The sequence below is a fragment of the Lacerta agilis genome, chromosome 1, assembly GCF_009819535.1.
Source record: "Lacerta agilis isolate rLacAgi1 chromosome 1, rLacAgi1.pri, whole genome shotgun sequence".
In the NCBI taxonomy this organism is placed as follows: domain Eukaryota; kingdom Metazoa; phylum Chordata; class Lepidosauria; order Squamata; family Lacertidae; genus Lacerta; species Lacerta agilis.
In genome coordinates, this window is record NC_046312.1 from 82,637,671 (window position 1) to 82,657,287 (window position 19,617).

The window sequence follows — 19,617 nt, forward strand, 5'->3', positions numbered from 1 at the left end:
ACCTACCTAGTGTATGGTCAGCACATTCAATGTAAACGTTGGGCGAGCAGATGGTCTCATTACCTGATGGAGAAGGACCTGGTTAGTGAGATACAGAGTTGGGTCCTCTCCTTACCCCAATTCAAGCTCATGCTGTTACTCAGTGGTGTTAAGAGAGAAGGTTGGTCACTTCATTAGGCAATTATAGGCAACTGCCTAGGATTGCTGATGGAAGGGCTTCCCCCTTGCAGATTGCCATTTGCTTTGATTCAGCAGTAAAACAAGGGTTTCCCCAGGGAAAGTGCAGAGACAAAAAAACAAAACAAAACCACTCCGACACAGAGCTTTAAAGCCTGGACATGTGCCTAGAAATGCAGCACAAAAGGAAGTCTGGATGAGTCCTGAGCTGAGGATGGACTGACACTTAACAGGGACACTGTAGTAGTAAATAAGACATTCTAGAGTTGGATGGGACCTCAGTGGCCACCTAGTCCAACTGTTCATTGGATACAGGAAATCCACTGCTACGACATCCCTGGTAGGTGACCTTCCAACCTCAGTTTAAAAGCCTCTAATGAAGGAAAGCCCCTCTCCTCACACTTTCCAAGGCAGTCTGTTTCACTCTCAAACAGTGCATACAACCAGGAAGTTTTTCCTAACATTTAGTTGAAATCCCCTTTCTTGTAATCTGATTGGGGTCCTGCCCTCTGGAGCAACAGGGAACAAATTTGCTCCATCATCTATGTGACAGCCGTTCAAATAATTGAAGATGGCTATTGTATCACCTCTTAATCATCTCTTCTCCACATTAAACATACATACCCAAGTCCTCCCAGGACTTCATCGTCAGATTGATCGCTCTCTAGATCTACTATGGCATGGGGGTTTGTGGACTTCACTTCATGTGATGTGGGTACTGAGATGCCCTGGAAGGTGGCAGGTGGCTGTAGGGGAAATGGAGACTGAAGGAGGCAGAACAGCTGCTGGTGTGGTAGGCAAGGAAGAGCTACAGCCAGCCCAACACATTCCAGGGGCTGTGTCAGAGGAGACATAATTTGAATGATCTTTTCCTAAGGTGCTCACATGCCTGCATGGAGTCACTATGGAGGGTCACACTTCTGCTCCAGTAGGGAGGTCTCAGGGCAAAGATCTGTGCTATGGGCAAGTTGAGCCACAATTACCAGGGGCTTATGCAAGACAGTCTCTTCTCCCACAAGTAACTTGAGCGTGTCAGGGATCCTAATACTCAAGAAGGCATAGAATATGGCAGTGCAAGGTGGCTGAGAGCAGGGTGGGCCCATAGAGGGTATGTGGGAGTGCTACCTCTGTGTTTCCCCCAGCTCCTGTCTCTTTAAAAACTGTATGACACACACAAAAATTTCCTGGCACAAAATTGGATTATGGGGGGAACTTCACTTGCTTGGCTGCCAAATGTCTGGCTGCTCCATTAAAGGAACAAGAACAGTCCAGGAAAATGACAACAGTGTCAAAATAGCACATGGCAGAAATGAATTCATATTCCAGCACATCAACGAGGCAGCAAATGGAGAGAGTCCTGGAGTCTGTGGGACTTACGGGGAGGGGGGGTGGGTCACCTTACCTGGCATGTGCACCATGCGGCACTGGCAGTTCCGCACCACAGCCTCCTTCTCGCACTGCAGCCTGCAAGCAGCAATACTGTAGCTCTCGTAGCCGGGCAGAACCTGTTCCCCCTTCACGCTGGCCCGGCAGCTGCCCCAGGGCTGGGGTAGGTACGTCAGCTGCAGGAGAAGGCGGGCAGGCTAAGAGCCAAGAGAAAGTGGCGCCCTGGCCAGCTGGGGGACCGAAAATGCCTCTCTCAATGTAGCTCTGGGGCAGAGAGTTTTGCTCTCACTGAAGCCCATTTCCCAGCTCAGCTCTCCAGTCCCCATCCGCCCCCATAAGCTCTGTTGTAAATAACCCTAGTGGTGCTTGGTTTTTGCCCCCCATCAGCATGGAAGTTCAAACCCATGCATGAGGCACCACCAGCGAGCTCTGTATTAATGGGAATACAGTTGCATCAGATTTTACAGATTTGCTTGACATTTCAGAGTGTGCACGCTTTGTACTCTCACTACAGATCTGCAGAATGAATCTAACACAGTTTTCATTTGAGCCTTGGAAAAGGGCAGTTCTTCATACAGATCTAGTGCAGTGGCTAAGGAAGTCTGCAGTTCAAATCTCAAATCAACAACAAGCCCACATAAGGAAGTCATTGTCCTCACAGCCTCTGCACCCCTTCCCCTTCCAATGTGCTCTATTAAGACACCAGCCCAACTTACAGGAATGTTGTGTAAGGGTTAGTGAGATAAAGTACTCAGTACCTTGTACTACATTATCAATAAAGTGTACCTTGAATACTTGAAATGTGCTATATAAATACTAAGCAGTAGCCCTACAAAGGCAGGTGATTGGTGTGTGAGGGGGTGGTATTTGAAGATCAATATCTAATGAGAAAGCCTACATGATGTGATCAACTTCTTTCTGGCAGATGCTGACAGAATGCAAAGAAATGAGCCTTCAAATGACAAATGTTGATTTAACACTTTTTTACGGTGATTTTTTTCTTTCTTTCATTGTAATGCTGTGGAATTCTTTGATGAATAATCAGAGTTGCCACCCGGCTAGATGGAACAAGGATTGCTCATCTGCATATGCCAATTCATTGATATGTATGAAAAATTTTAAACTGCTCACTGCCTTGTGCTGAAGCTGAGCTAAAATTAAAACAAAGCTAGGTAGAGTTTAATTTGAACATGGTGGAGGAAGGAAATGAGGCACTAAATTGACACAGTTCAATGCAATTAATGTAACGTCTGATAAAGGAATGCTTCTAAAAGGACGGCAGCTGTCTTGCATTTTTGGGGGTCTGAAATAAGCTTCTGCAATTCGTTCTGATTATGGGAGCTGTGTTTTGCCATTTCGGATTTTCCCTCGGATTCCAATGCCTATGAAGAAACAATCATTTAGGGTGGGAAACTCAATGGTGCACCCAAACCCTGCAGAAAGCAGAACTAAATTCATCACACGTTGACTGAGGCACGGGGAGTTCAATCCTGCCTGGTTGCTATCTTACCCCAACCCTGCGCACCAACATTGACAGGTGGGCAGGACAATCTACACGTCAATCATATGACATCATTATGACATCATATGGTTGATGTGTGGGTGGTCCTGCCCACCTGACAAAGATAGCCAGTTGGGAGGGGGGAGATAAAGATCTGGCCTGATGAGCCAAAAAGGCTGCCCCCTCCTGATTTAGGCATTTCTTCCCGGAGCACTGAGAAAATCAGCACCTTGTATTTACACTACAGACTTATATTGCTTTTATGTCATATTAACTTGCATGGCTCCCCCAAAGAAACCTAGGAATTGTAGTTTGGTTAGGTGCTGAGATTTTTTTCCTCCTAAGATCCTTATTATTCTATTGAATTACAAATGTCATGGTTCCCTGGAAAGATGGAATAACCATTAAACCAGTTTAAGTGTATAGATTTGCTTCTCCTCATTAGAAAGCACAAAACAATCCCTGCAAAAGATCTGTAAACACTTCAGTGTCTTCATTCAAACTGCATTAGAGTTAGCTGAGAAGTTGTGGAGTTTGCTGAATAGCATTAAGATGTGCTGTGCTGCTGGTTTCTGTTTTTTCCCCGGGTGTCAGCAAGCTGACCTATCATTTATATTTAACTTCTCTGCAAGCAATGATCTCATTTTAAAAAAAAATCCTGGTTGACCCATGGTCCAGCCTAAGTGGAGGTCACTGTAACAGCATCACATCTGGTTGCTATCTACAGGCTAGAGTCTGGTGGGAGAGATGTTGAGGTTGTCCAATTTTCCTCATTCCAACTAGCATGAATGAACCAGACCAGGTAAGAGTCCTGGGTCCTAGGCTAGCAAATGCCTGTTACAGTGACATTCAACTCCAGATCCTTTTGAGATGTTTGACTAGCATGTCATTAAAGCCACTGCTTAGTCCTCTCTAACAGCTCACAGGGAGGTTCTAAGAATAAACATTCACTGACTGGGAGCAATGCTTAATCCGTACCTCTTTGCTCAATGTGGCTATGACACTTTGCATCTACCTGCCCCTGCCACCATCAGAGGCCCCCTTACTGTTATCAGACCCCACACCATCTCCAGTCTCACTTTTCCCGAAAAGCTGGAGCCCTTTTCTCCTCCCACCCCACCAGCCCCGCATTCATCTTCCCTTGTCTCATGGTCTTTACCCTCTGCTCCTGGCAGGACACAAAGGTCTGGAAACCTGGAGAGACTCCAAACCCCAGTTGGTGGATGTAGGGTGGCTCATCTTGGCTGTGGATCTGTACTCGAATTCCAGCTTCAAACGACGTCTCATCTGCAAGGGGAAGGAATGAGGCCATAGTTAAGGAAGGTGTTGCTAGACCTTAGCTGAATAAATTTAGCCATGTAATTTAATGAAATCTTCATGTCTATCCTTTGCATGCATACATCCCTGTCCTTTCCAACCGTTGTGAGCAGAGCAGCTGATTGACGCCTAATCAAGGGGGGACCCTTTAGCTGTCAAATATTAAAAGCATTAATAAAAACAAACTGCTCTGGTTACTGCTATGTATTATAATTTTTAAAATATCACAAATGTGCTGCATTTGAACATGCCAGCACATCAGTGTCTTAAATGATAGTATGTGCAAACTGGTGATCCAGGTGACATTTTTTTTAATTGTAATATGTAGCAATAAAGGCATCTGGTTGTTTTAGGAATGCTTTTTATGTTTATATATTTGTAATAAATGGTTTTCTTATGGTGTTTCCTAACTCTTTGATTAGGGTGCAGAACTTGTTCTTTTAGGTGCTCTTTCCCTTGAAAAAATGTTGGTGACCCTCTAGTTACTTTCACAAAACTGCAGCTAACCCCTCCTGCTCTCCCCCCCTAGCTTTTGAGGGTTGATAGTGACATCAATGAGCCATATAAGAGAGAATCTGTTATCGGGAGAGTGAGGACTGAGGTAGGCAGAGAAGGGGAGCTTGGGAGCAGGGAGATTAGAGCTGCTGGCACAGTGACTCCACCATCTTAGCTCAGTAGCAGAACACATGTTCTGCATCCTGAAGGCACTAGGTTCAATCCCTGACATCTCCAGGCAAGGCTGGGAATAGCCCCCCCCCCACTTGAAACCCTGGAGAGCTTCTGAAATTCAGAATGGGCAATAATAAACTGTATCAGGCATGGGAAACCATTTTCAGCCTGATAGTTGTTGCCTCATGGGAAACCTTTCCCAGGTGCCGCAGGCCAGTGGTGGGCAGTGTAATGGAAGTCCAGTCACACACAAGCCAGAGGTTTCTACACCTTCATCGCTCCATCCAGGCAAGCGAAAGGCATTATTGCAGTTCAAGGACACATTCCAGTCGGGCAAAAGAAATGAAGGTGGTTGTGGACCATGGCTGTGAGGGATGTGGCCTGGGAAGAATCCCCAGGGACAGTCAGAGTCCTGGAGGACAGCACTTGGCCCCCAGGCCTGAGCACACACACCCCTTGCGCTAGACGGCGCAATTGTCTGATTTGTCGTAGGGCCACGTCCTTCCTTCTCTCCTAGCACTCTCCCAGCTCTTACTGGTCTCTCTCCAGATGGGCAGGTACTCCTCCTGCTGGATGTCCAACATAATCTCCAACCCGTTGCCCATCCCGCTCTGGCGAGTCACTCGTGGTTTGTTCCGGTCGCCATTGAATGTGTAGCACTTCCCGTAGCGTGTGTAGACCTGGGGAGAAAGGGGCAGATTAGAGAAAGGGCACGTCATGCCTAGAAGCCCAACAAAATACTGTGCATGCCAACGTAGCCAGAAGGAGCAGGAAGCTTCCCCACTCAACTCTGTCAAGGCCTTTGACCCAGAATTGGAACAACCCCTCTGCTATTCCAGCTTCTGGATTATCCTTTACTCTACCTCCATTTCACCATGGCTTCTTCCCCTGACAAGATCTATGAGATCTGCCTTCCTAAGTTGTAAGCCCTACAAGGTACTGGGGGAGAAGTTTATCTGGCATATGAGAGAGGTGGGTATAAAAATCCTGCCTGAACCCAATACACCATGGGTAGGCAAACTAAGGCCCAGGGGCCAGATCCAGACCAATCGCCTTCTAAATCCAGCCCACGGACGGTCCGGGAATCAGCTTGTTTTTACATGAGTAGAATGTGTCCTTTTATTTAAAATGCACCTCTGGGTTATTTGTGGGGCCTGCCTGGTGTATTTATATGAGTAGACTGTGTGCTTTTATTTACTGGCAAAATGCATCTCTGGGTTATTTGTGGAGCAAGGAATTCATTTTTTTCTTCAAAATATATTCCGGCCCCCCACAAGGTCTGAGGGACAGTGGAAGGTTTGCTGACCACATAACTGGAAGGAGACACACAACTGAAAAAGAGGGTCAGGTTCTTCAGAGAGTCAAAGGGCATGTCCTGCTTGCAGGCTTCCCAAAGGCTCCTGGCTGTCCACTGTGAGAAACAGCATGATGGACTAGAGAGGCCTTTGAACTGATCCAGCAGAGCTCTTGTGAGTTCATGGCATACATTGTATTTCAGGAAATAAGTGGATAAATGTTACTTGACCCTTGGAGACTAAGCGGGGGCAGGATAGTGGTGGGAAGATACAGCTACAGAGGCAAAAAAAATATACTGTACCAGCAGGACCACTTCATCCCAGGACAAGGTTGGGACTTGAAAATAACCAAGGGAAATAAACCTCAAAGTCAGGGTCTGATATGTCACCCCTGTTGGTCCCCAGCTGTGATGGCGCCCCCTCCCACATCAAGGACCCTCAAAAAGCCCAGTTGCTCCCTCAAATCATTCTGAGACAAGCACTCCCTGCTTTATGTTTACCAGGTTGGGTCAGGATACTGACCCCAATCACTCTACAGCAACTAACTCTTTTTTTGGCCACCACTATTCTGGTGGTACTGAACCCTTTGGGATCCATCAGCAATATTTTAGGATTGGTTTATTTCTACAGTGTCCAGATAAAAAAAATAATTTGACCGTCCTAGGTCAACACCTTAAGCCACACAGAAATCAACAGTTTGTGCCAAAGCAAGCAAGTAGTTTTTTAAAGTGAGATGATAATAGGTACAAGAGGAATGCTGTTAAAAACACTAGGGAGAAGCAATATTGATCGGCAGGAAAACAAAACTGAAATAGCCGATATTTCTTTCTCAAACACTCCCCCTCCCCACAAAAAACCCAACAAACCCAGTATACTTAGACTTTAGATCTAACTTTAGATTTCAGAGTACCTCAGTCCATTGCAGTGGGACTCATCACTTGCAGCAGAATAACAACCATCCACAGCCACCAAACATTTACCTTGTTTGCCTCAAGCCTTGTAATTCTCTCTCCCTCCTCCTGGGTTGCCCCATGAGGTCTCCCTGCCCTCTCTCTTATAAAATTCCATCAGCCTAAGGCTTAGGGCATCACACAATAACCAGGGAGCTGGGCTGTGTTGCTGGCCCTTGCTTGGCATTGGGTACACTGCTGAACTTGCCCCTGAAAGTCTTTCTGTTGGAATGGACATCTGTACTTAAGAAACCTCCACGTGGGAGCTTGTGCTATTGATGCAGAAGGCCTTCTTGGATGGGGTATCATCATCATCATCATCATCATCATTATTGGGACACCTTTCTGATTGGAAGTGCCCATCACCTGGAAGCCTCCACGCCAGCAACTGCTCATGTGTAGGCTTCTTCAATGCTTATAACTATGAACAGCCATCTTGGAGCAGGGCCAACAGAATGCCTGATGGCAGAGACAGGACCAGCAACATTGTGCTGCTCTCCAATAATTGCACAATGTTCTATTCACACAATAACACCTTAAGCCACACAGAAATCAACAGTTTGTGCCAAAGCAAGCAAGTAGTTTTTTAAAGTGAGATGATAATAGGTACAAGAGGAATGCTGCTAAAAACACTAGGGAGAAGTGACACATGCAGGTGACTCTAGCTTATCCACTTTCCCTATCTGTGATTAGCACCCATTCACAAAGTATGGCTTCAATGAGTATTTTTCAGACTTCCACCCTGCAGGAGATATTTTCCAGAGTGATTCACCTGCTATGGAACCTCTCAGCAGCTGCCATGGAACTCCTACACATTGCAGAAGATGCTGGAGCATGTTCCATGGTGCGGGCAATCCCAATAATAAGCCTGTGTGTGTGCCCCCCCCCACCGTCACAGTCACTTTGGACCAGCTGCCAAGTCAAATGGGACTAAGAGGATAAGGGGAGCAAATACCCTCATGGCAACAGTTCCTGGCTGTTGAAAGTGCCATGTTTGTTCTGCAGCTCGCCAACACAAATCTTGAAGCCAATTGCCTGATGATCAAAGAGAAGCAGCAACAGTCTAGATTGAGACAGATTCTCTGGCAAACGGATGGATGTTGCCTCCCCACAACATAGGAAGGAACTGAACTCTGGGACTTTTGCAGAGTCAAAGTGAATGGACCACAAGTTTCCCTGACAGAGACTCTGCTATCTTCATCTAGGGTGCTGTTTGCTCCCTTGCATCTGCACCCTTAGGGCACACAAGTTGAAACCTTTCAATTCTGGATTGATTTGTTAAAATCAAATTACTACCACCAACCAATTCAAGCTGCTAATGCAGATGAGAGCTGCTGCACTGCTATTCAAACATGCATTGAAAAAGCAAACATATCCTCCAACTCTTCCCTGTTCCCTATTGCATATACACACAAAAATTGATTCCAAGTGTTTTAAGAAGGACGTAATCTGTTTTCCTGACTATTCATCCTTGCAGCCTCTTTACCCCTCCTCCCCAGGTCCTGGTGCAGAACGGAAGCCACTCACAGGGGTGAAGTCTTGGGCTCCGCAAGGTTTGCCCTGGAAATGGCAATCCAGCAGCATGTCCTCAATCTGATGTCCCATGCGATGGAAGAAACTCTCCATTGTGTGTGGAGAAAGGCGTGATGGCAGGAACCGGGTGTAGTTGGCCAGGCGGCTAAGCCAGGGGCGCTGCTCTTCTGGCAACTCCTCCAGGACGCTGGAAAGCAGGGAGTGGTTCTTGTAGGTCAACCCCAGCCAGTGTCCTACTGAGTACAAATCTGGCCTGGTGAGCTGCAGGAAGCGTGCTGGGTTATGGTTGCAGAAGGTGACCGCTGGGAACTGCATCCAGGGGGACCAGCTCATGCGGGCTCTGGTGTGCACCGGTTTAGCATGCAGGTACTGTATCCGGTTGGCTGACCATGTGCACAGCAACCCCAGTGATGTCAAGAAAGCCCCGCTCCAGAACAGACGCTGTGCCCAGGACTGTTGGTGTGAGGCCATGTAGTGCAGCCCGTGCAGCTTGGTCACACGCAGGAAGCGGGAGGTGAGCCGAGCCAGGGAGCCGTCCAAGTTGGGCACAGGAGGGGACCCATCTGGGCAGCAGGACAAGGGCATCTTCACCGCAGCTGAGAAACCCCCGGCTCAACGGATGACGTTGGGCAGAGCGGAGCCCTGAGGCTGAGTGTCGTAGATCTTCCCAGGGGCTGCACCCGAGGGAAACCAATATTCTCATCTGCAATGTTTTGCTTTCTGCAGGGAGCCCCCTGTCCCCTCCACCACAGTGAGCCAATTGTGTCAGATGCCACTGGCTGCTCTGTGATGAGCGAAGGAAGGGGTGGATCCCAGCATCAACACCCCTCCCTTTGCCCTTAATACTTCAAACATCCGTTTCTGTCTCAGGTAAGAGAGGGCTGAAGGTGCTGTCTCATCTCCTGGTGACGGGGTGTGCGCGCGCATGCATCACCCCACATTATTTGTTTTTTTAACTGCCTAAAGTAACCTTGTGTTCGACCAGCGCACTCAGCAATTACCTGCTAGTCAGGACCCCTCCTCAAGACAGAGCACTTTTGCCCCTAGGCATTGTTAGCCTGAGCTACCCTCTGGGTTGTGTCTAAATTGCTAGGTTTGGGTGCCAGATCCCCTGCTTGCTGGTTCCAAAGGATTCTGTGTTCGCCTCTCAAAATCAAATCTCTTGGGCCTATACCCAGTGTGATCAACCCCTTAAAAGTAAAGGTAAAGGTACTCCTGACCGTTAAGTCCAGTCGTGGACGACTCTGGGGTTGCAGCACTCATCCTGCTCTATAGACCAAGGGAGCCGCCGTTTGTCCGCAGACAGCTTCTGGGTCATGTGGCTAGCATGACTAAGCCGCTTCTGGCGAACCAGAGCAGCGCATGGAAACGCTGTTCACCTTCCTGCCGGAGTGGTACCCATTTATCTACTTGCACTTTGACGTGCTTTCGAACTGCTAGGTGGGCAGGAGCTGGGACCGAACAATGGGAGCCCACCTCGTCGTGCAGATTTGAACCGCCGACCTTCTGATCAGCAAGCCCTAGGCTCAGTGGTTTAGACCCCTTAGCCAACCCCAATACATCTGTAGAGACAGAGTTAGGGGACTGCAACCAGTTCGGTCACACTGAGCACAAAGCCTTTGGGAGTTGGAAGTGCTGCAACTATGATATAGAATTGAAGGTGAGAGGCGGGGGGGGGGGCAGTGCTGAAATGTGAGACCCCAAGGTCTGCCGCTGACACTTGCCCCTCTCTGAGATTTGATTTAGAACCCACAACATTCCAGATTCTATGCTTCCTCCACCTCAATCCTATGCACCTGCATCACTTGCCAACAGGACTATTTAATCAATACGGCCTCCACTATGTGGGAGGGGGAGCTTGTCTACAGCGTTCAAAGGGAACCACTGTCATTTCACTGCAGATACTTTGGCAGCACAGAAGCCTCGTTTGCTAGTGTGATGCAGTGACAAGAATTTTACAGGGTGTCCTCCCCAGCATCAAGCACAGCAAGAGTACTGAGTTTTCAGAGGCCCCTTATGAATGCCAAGGGCCTGAAACTACTACCGTCCATTCAGCTGAGTAGCCCAGGAGTGTGTGGTGTGGCTCTCAGGAACACAGCGGCTTGTACCACCCCCACTCTTACAGTGATTGGTAGCCAAGGTGGGGCCTTCCAGATATTATTGGACTCCCACTCCCAGCATAGCCATTGGTCAGGAAAGAGGGAGCTGTAGTCCAACAACACCTGGAGGTCCACAGGTACTCGTTACCCCCCCCCCATGCACTACGTTTCATTAACTGTGTTTGTGTCCTGATCCATGTATATGGTGCACTTTTTATGCCAATAAAGAAGATTGATTGATTGTTGGAGAATATTCACCCAAGGGAATATTCAATGAAATGTCCCTCATCCCTAACTCAATTCGCCCATGAATAGGTGGAGAAATGAAGGTGATGGCACCATGTTTTCATATCACTGTAAGAAGCTGTGGGCTTGACTCTTGCTTTTTCCAGTCCTTCTCTCCATTATTTCACCCATGGAGTTCAAAATGGCACACAGAAGTTTCCCCCCTCCCCACTTTATCCTCAAAACAACCCTGTGAGGTAAGTTAGGCTGAGAGACTATGGCTGGCTCAAGGTCACTCAGTGAGTTTTCTGGCTAAGAGAAGACTTGAATGCTGGCCTCCCAGGTTTACCCACTGCATGGGGGGGGGGGCCCTTCCTCAGCTGCTGGGGAATTCTGCCTTCCCAATCCGCTCTGCTCTGGGAGAATATTCAGCAAAATGCCTTCCCTCCAACTTTGCTACCAGCAAATAGGGAGGAGAATTTTGGGAGGCCTTTTTTGCTCAGACTTAGAACATTTCACTTGTCCTCACAGAACAGGCAGTAAGGGTATCATGAACAGAATAATTCAGAAACAAATCCCCAACCCCTCTTTTCAAATCGAGCTGAGAAAAACAGGAATCAAACTTTATGCTGTATCAAAGTTCTCTATAGCCACGCCTGACAGGCAATGGCAACATACAGGCCTGAGGCTGTCTTGTCATGGCTCCGTGCCTCTTTCCTTCTCTGCTGCCCTACCACATTAACCCAGCACAGTTTGAACCCATTCTGATGCCATTCTGTGAAGTTTTCCCGTCCTCCCTTTCCTTCTCTTCCTCTCCTCCCACCCGAGCCCCTTGCCTCTGTGGACTAAGCTTTACTTCTACAAAGCTGTACTGCTTCCAAGAAGATGCATATACTTTTCCTTTTCAGGCGTCTATGCTGAACCCTTAGGCGTCAAGGGTGGGGCCAGGGGTGCATCACCTTCTCATGATTAATTGTGAAGAGGGTTTACATCAGCTCAGTTCACTGCCAGATTCTGGTGTGGGGTAAAATACACTGCTAGTTTCTCTCAAACATGGCCATACTGACTCCATCCACAAATACAGCATCCCTTCCTCCACCACTGAGACATTTCCTACTCCACTGGGTAAGGAAGGGTCTGTGGCTCAGAAGACCCACTTGCCACACAAATGAGGAGGGAGACAATGTCCACCAGCAATCTGACAATGGCAAAGACTTTCCTTTGGCTTATTAAATGCTTCCCACATTAATATTAATCTGTTCCAGAGGAATGTCAATGGCTCGCCTTGCAAGGTCATCTCCAGGAAATTGAGGCCCTCAAATGAAACTAAATGATAGAAGATTCAGGACAAACAATTTAAAAAAAATACTTATTCACACAGCACTTACAGTTACATTTAGGAATACACTCACACAAGAAATGGTATTGGTTACCCATTTTAGGAGGATAAGGCTACTAGCCACAATGGCTATGTTCTACCTCCACTGGGAGGAATTCAGCATAGCGTTATGGCAATTGTTCTTTCAGTGCAAGCTTTTCAGCTTGTCAGATGGAACAACCCCCCCAACCTCCCCACCCCCAATGTGCAGTTTTGGGGGTTCTCCTGACCACCACCCCTGAACCAATTGTGTGTGTGTTTGTATGTGCAGGCGGAGGGGAAGCCCCACTATGCTAATGCAAGTCCTTGCCCCAGCTTCCTCTAGTCTAGTGGGACTCAGTATACCTCTGTGTACCAGTTGCTGGGGAGCAAAAGTGGAGAGCGAGTGCCGTTGCACTCAAGTCCTGCTCATATTCTCTTCATAAGGATCTATTTGGCCTCTGTGAGAACAGAATACTGGGCTAGATGGGACACTGGCCTGATCCACATTTGCTAAGAAGGTGACAAAACTAATGAAGAAGGCATGTTGGGTCTGCCACAGGGCACAGAACACCGGAACCCACAACATCACTTGTCACAGTCTCTTTATGCACCTGCCTGCTGGTGCTGCCCTATTCCTCCCCCTCAAAGCCCTTCCTATCTGTTTCAGTTGTTCCTGTCACTCCCAGGGGTTCTGGAGTGGCTGCCTGCCAGCTTGCCCCCTGTCTAGCTTGCAGGTTGCCTAACGAGCCCTTCCTGATTACACACTCCACTCATTACCGCCCTAATTCTGCATCACAATTAATTGTGGTAATTAATAAATATTGATTACAGCCAACAATTGGAGCTGATCTCCCTCAGTAATTAAGCATTGCGGAGGTACAAGCCTTTTTTCTGTTTCTGACCTTCCTTTCCCCTTCAAGGCTGTGGGAGGCAGCATTTAAAACCCCCACTTCCTGAAGGCTGGAGGGTGCCAGGGTGCAAATGAAGCTTTGGGATTTGTTCATCCCCTAACAAGGAGTTTATGGTGTTTGCAGTCAATTAGGCCCAGGGCTGCTTTGAAAAACTACTCTATGCTTAAAAGGCTGCCAACTATTCAGGCCCTTCAGCTAGGGTTGCCAACTTTTATGTTGTGCAGAGCTCTTGTGCCTTTAACAGTTTTATCTGTTGAGCTTGTCATGTAGCTGCTAAAGCCATGTAGTCATATCAGGAGCAAAAGGTCACAATCCCAACTTTGGTTCACAGAATCCTAAAGAAGGAATAGAAACCTTATCAAATGGGGAGCACAGCTGTATTCTGAGCACCTTTAAAAGGAGACCCATTCACACACTACATTCTTAGAGGCACACCTGTTCTTAGTGTGCACAAAATAATGTACAGCGTGAAGGTCACATGTAGCATGCAAGGATACTTGCCAAGGGCCCACAATTGGATACAGCTTCCTGTTGAGCATGCACTTGGGTTTGCCTCTCCATAATGTGTGAACTGGACCCAAGATTTGGACCACCTAATTAATATTTTGCTTGAGTCAGACCCTACCAAGGCTCAGCAGTGGTCTCTCCCCCCCCCAATCCTTCTCTCTCTCTCTCTCTCTCTCTCTATTTATTTATCTATCTATCATCTATCTCTGTGAGCTTATGCTAATGTTAGCCAATTTGTGATTATTGCCCACTCTGCCAACTGGCACAATTGTCATGGTGCATCCTGCCTCATTTAGTTCCATTTTCATTTTATTACCCTTAGGTTTCCAAGTACTAATCTTTATGTGTTTACAATTTTTACTTACTTTCTTGTCCTGGAACCGCAAGCTTGGTCTTTTAATTTTTTCTTTATAAACCATGGAGTTTGTGCATTTGTACCAGAACATTCATAACCACACCTATAAATTTGATGTGGTTGTGCAGGAAAGGGGTGGAGGCCTTGAGACAACAATGTGACACTAGTTGGGCTCCAGAATCATGAAGTAGCTAGCCTTACCTTTTGTTAAATAATATTTTTATAAAAGTATCAAGGCATATCTAGGTTAATGAATGTAAACAGGTACAATGACAGAAATCCACTGTAAACAAATAACAAGGAGGGATGGGAAAGTGATGAGGAAGTAGGACAGTACAAGATGTCTAGCAAAACCAATCTTAGAGAGGTCTGTACCTCTTTAATGAAGCTTTAAATTTATACCTTTATGCTAAGCACAATAGAACAGACCAGTTTAAGAAAACCAGTTCAATAGCTGAGAAAAGAAAACTCAACACTAAATGTGGCTTTAAATGTAATTAATATGGATATACCCCTTTTTGTGTGGAATTTCCTTTTTCTTGTGCCATATGTGAATGACTACAGACTATACACAAGATCTGCTCATTTACCTTAATGGCAAAACCATGAACTTTATCCCAACATTATCCCAGCTACAGGATACAGTGAACTCTTTTTGATGTGGTAGTGCAAGATTTCTTATTTGAATTCTATCATTGTTGAATGCAATATTTCAGAAACCGGCTTTTGTTTTACATCCTGGTAATCTGAATAGCTGATTTACACTGAATGAAGGTTGTGATTGGTTAGCTTTTTAATGCAATCCCTCATACTAGATTTTGAGATCTTTAGAAAAAAACACAGGAGGTTCTTGTATTAAAGAAAGGGGGGGAAATGGATCTCTATGTGGACCTTGGCTGTGCCTATGATGGATCTTTGCTGGAAGAGACTCTTATCAATTTGCATCCATGATGTGACTTGGAACTACAAGTGGGAAGCAGCTGCTTTGGACTTGGATTTCTGGCCTTTGAAAATGTAACCTCTTGTACCAATGCAATGGAAGCTTACTGTCTTGTCAAGCCTTGTCACCGCTTGCCAATGTTCATTAGGATCTTGCTTCTCATTCTGGCTTATTTCCATCTGGCCTGGGAGAGCCGGGCCTGCATTGACTGACGTAGGTTTCAACCCGATGCACATTTATTTGGTTTAGGAAAGTACTACATAAAACAATGGGATATATTTCTAAAAGCAAACATCCACTGGAATGTATTGTTATGGGGTTGTTGCTGGGGGCAACATTTAGTTTAGGATTAAATGTGCTCTTTTTGCTGTTTGGATTGTATTTTTCTTTCTATTGTTAGGCCATAGTATGAATTATTAGTGGGGGGTTTTAATCTTAGTGCATATTAATGGGATAAGTTTGGCCTTTTAATATTTACATGACTATTAACTGTAATGCTTTGAGGTTAGTGAATGATCCTGAAATGTTGGCTGTATTTTATTATGCAAACTTTTCTGATGCTATTGCAAGCTGCTTTGAACATGGTTCACCATGGAAAAGTGGCACATGAGTAAACTACTAAACTGAGGAGGAGGCGGCAGCCAGCTTGCATATAGTTATTTTTAATTTTCACACTTCCTTAATCCTATGACTTTTTATTTCTGCTTTCTATATTAAACTAGAAAGTTTACTTAAACATACATTTGCTCATTTCTTTTGATATACCATACATCTCCCAGGCCTTAAAATACAGCTGATAAATCATATTCCGATATAGCAAGATGTTCTATGCTGCTAAGAACAGTTTGAAGAGATAAGATTATCTCAGGGTCAAATACCAGATTCTGCCCTCAATCCAGAGTAATTACTGCACTCTGGCTCTGGTTGGGCCTGCTTTCTGTTCCAATCTGAAGTTGACAGTAACTCTGCTGAAGCCCAAATGGGCAGAATAACACCCATTCACTGAGTCCAGTGTTCTTTAAAACAACCTATCACATGTAGGTATAGATTAAGCACACACAAGGCATTTACTTGGGTAGGGTCCCATGAGTTCTCAGGTCATTTTTTTGGGGTGGGGGCTGGGGTGGGAGTTGTTAACCTTGAATACTGGTTCCTACACATACATTTGTACATCAGTGTGGTTAGGCCATGGATTGTTAGCAGAGAAGTACCATGTGAGGAAGAGGCAGCGACTTCCGGTTGTTGGGATTCCTGTATGGATCATGAGGGTGGCCATTTGTCCTACTTTAAAGTCTTCTCTCTGAAGGCACTCTCTGTTTGAAGGGCTGTCCACTCCATGCCCAGTTTAAACCTAAATAACCCCAGGAAGCTGTGACACTGAAATTGTCCATCAACAGTGAGCATGTGAGTGGCAGACTGAGCAGACACACATGGCCTTCCCCACCATGGCAAGATGCATCGTATTTCTATTTAAATTCCAGTAATGATTTCTAAATATGCATCTATGCTTAAAGCTGTTACCCTAGCATAGATAAGTACTTTAAATGTGCCATGAATCTCTTAAACGTTTGAGCCTGTCTGTTTCCCTTTCCACAGCTATTAGAAACTCCAGCTGTGTTGGTGTTGGACCGTGGCTGCAAGCACAGGAAAAATAGCTGGACTTCTTTCCTCTCATGCCTATGGCAATGTTCCAAAATCTTTCACCAATAGCTGCCTTCTGAAGAATGTGTGTGTGTGTGTGTGTGTGTGTGTGTGTGTGTGTGACACAATCACCCTTAGTTTGGCCAAGTGAGGAGAGAGCTGATGCCCCCAAAACAACGAAAGGATTTCTGACATAAAAGCACAAACATTCATGTGAAAAAAGAGGGAATGGGGGGGGGGCAAATAATGGTGGAAGAGAGAATGCAGAGTAGGCTGTGGCACTTCCTTGCATGATCATGAAAAACAAAGAAGCCTTAAACTGCTGGTCTGAATACCCTTATTAGCAAAATTTTCAGCCAAGGCTGGACTTATTTCAAAGTTCAGCAAAACCAGCCTGTGCTCATTGCACCAAGTTTCCAATTAGTCAGCAGGTGGCAGCACTTGCAAGCGGATGGCAACTGTCTATTTACATATTATAGAGTGACTAAGATTTGGACAGATTCCCTCCACCACCACCCCACTTCCAAACCCTCATGGATTAAGTCTGTACATTGTGTGTATAAGGAGTCTCATGTTTAAAATTGCTGGTTTTAAAATGGCTGCACATGCTTGTTTCACTTGCGTGGAGCTGCATGCTCCCTGTCATGAATGGCCATTTAAAACATAATTGTGGCCACCACATGTATCCATGTTGCATATTCTTAAATTATAACAAATGCCCTCAGCTACAGTCACTGGCCCAATCAGTAGCCCCTATCTGGAGTGTGTCCACCAATCCCTGACCAGTTGCCACTGCACACCTGGTTGTTCAGCTAGGGCTGGAAGTTGCAACTGAAGTCCAGGCCCACACAACACAACCACCCAAATAGCAGCTGATGGAGGCAGAAGTAAACAAGCCCAGCATCGGCACCTAGGCTGGGATAGACATACAGGGGCCCACTGGGCTGACGCTGGTCACAACATTCTCTTTTTATTTTTAAAAACATTGTACAGTACAGTCAGGGGGCAGTCACGATTACAGATGATCATCTTAATTATTTATTTACTTAAAATTTATATTACCCCTTTTTGCAATGAAATGGTGCACTTATTCCCAAGCAAATGCATTAGCATCAAGGCAGCAGAAGAAAAGCACCATGTTATTCTGTAGTGCTATGATTTTGGTGTTGTTGTTTTTTAAAATGTGCAACTGCACATGCTGCAAGAATTCCTTCTTATAATAGGGTTGGCAAACTGGTCTTTTCATTTGGCTTTTTTTCTTTCCTTTTCTTGCTCTAACATATCAGAAATGTAGAAGCTGTTTCAAAGCACAGAATGGTGCCAAGGAGGAAAAATATTGTGTGCTTCACAACTGAAGTAAGGCATAGCCATCTAAAGAAGAGGGGGCGCTAAGAGGACTAAGTCCAGGATCTTGAATTAGACAGGGCCACTGTGCACACTACTGTTGCAGCCAAATCCCCGGGAGCCCAAGGAGGGGGAAATGTCATTTCGCCAATAACCTCAGCGTTTGCAACATTCTCAACTTCTTTGGAATAAGCAGATGCACTGACAAAATATGAGGTCTTTTAGGGTCTGCTTCCTATTTCACTACTCTTTGGTTCTAGGGTTCACTTCTCCTTACTGAGGATTTTTTCTACATTCATATGCACTTTAAATTATGTATATATAACCTTACACAGGGGGAAGTGTATGCCAGAAGAGGTCAGTCTGCAAGGGATACGTAAGAGGGAGCACTGATATGTTTATATCTATAAGGTACTGCTTCTGAATGTCTGTGGTAGTGATGCCCAAGTGCATGTACATATGTGTTGAGAGAAATAGCTCTGTTTCTGTATATGTGTTGGGGGGGGGCGGGGGGAGTAATGGCCAGTGTTGTATTGTGCCCATGCTGGTGAGACACCTGTATATGAATGCTTTTTTGTTTCTGGATTGAAATGTGAGACTAAAATTGTGTCCTTGGGGCCTGTCTGCTCTACGGGGCAGCCATATGCCTCAGGCATGAGGGTTAAGTGAGGGTTGCCATCTTTTGTGTCGACAGGTTGCATGACACAAGGAGCTGCATGGCTGTCAAGAAATCAACAGGTAAGCCTTTCCTTATCACTGCATGTTCGTGCTGTACTTGTTGAATTGTGATAGTAATAGACACAGAGATTCTGTCCACAAAAAGGCTGGCAAACACATGGTTAAGGGTATATTAGTTTTGTAGGTGAGGGTTATCGGTACAGCAGGGAGCAGGGTAGCAGTGTGTGTGGGGAACAGCTACGTGCACCTGTGCTGGGGCCAACAACGCTCCTGCCCATGGCAGCTGGATGTGCTTGTTGTGTAGGGTGATGTGTCATGTGCGACAGAGAAAGACCCAGGGGTCTCCTAAGGAGATATCTGTGTATGGGTCTCTGAGAGTGTGGAGTAGCCGTATGTGTGTGGCTGTGCCCGTCTCAGTGAATGTGTTCCTTGCTGAGATTTATTGCGCCTTCCCTGATACCATCGGGCCCTTCACACAAGGGCAGCTTTATATTAGTTTTTCTCACAGCTGAGGACGGTAGTTCCTGGCTCTGCCGGGCGAGAGGAAATGTCATTTTGCTGGGAGCTTCTGCCTAATAGGTTGATTTAACCCTGCCAATGTGCAATGTCTGTGGCGGCCGTGCCTACCCAAACATGGCCTCATAGCTGGGTGGAAAGTGGGCCAGTTACAATGGGGGCAAGTGGGGAGGGGTCAGCTGCACTGTGTGTGAGATGGGACAGTTGACATAG

At 46.1% G+C, this 19,617-nt stretch overlaps 1 protein-coding gene across 2 annotated transcripts in view; it reads right to left on the reverse strand.

Moving 5' to 3' along the window:
• Nucleotides 1-19,617, reverse strand: part of ASIC4 (acid sensing ion channel subunit family member 4) — an 89,803-nt gene that overhangs the window by 16,031 nt on the left and 54,155 nt on the right. Inside the window, exons 1-5 of one of the 2 annotated variants that reach the window (XM_033159980.1) lie at nucleotides 8,823-9,449; nucleotides 5,586-5,730; nucleotides 4,224-4,351; nucleotides 1,580-1,739; nucleotides 7-63 (exon numbers count right to left, since the gene is read on the reverse strand). In XM_033159980.1, the coding sequence (XP_033015871.1) occupies nucleotides 7-63; nucleotides 1,580-1,739; nucleotides 4,224-4,351; nucleotides 5,586-5,730; nucleotides 8,823-9,413 (1,081 nt within the window). In that variant the 5' untranslated portion in view covers nucleotides 9,414-9,449. Of the gene's footprint in view, nucleotides 1-6; nucleotides 64-1,579; nucleotides 1,740-4,223; nucleotides 4,352-5,585; nucleotides 5,731-8,822; nucleotides 9,450-19,617 lie in introns of those variants that run through there. The other variant, XM_033159989.1, reaches the window with a different exon arrangement.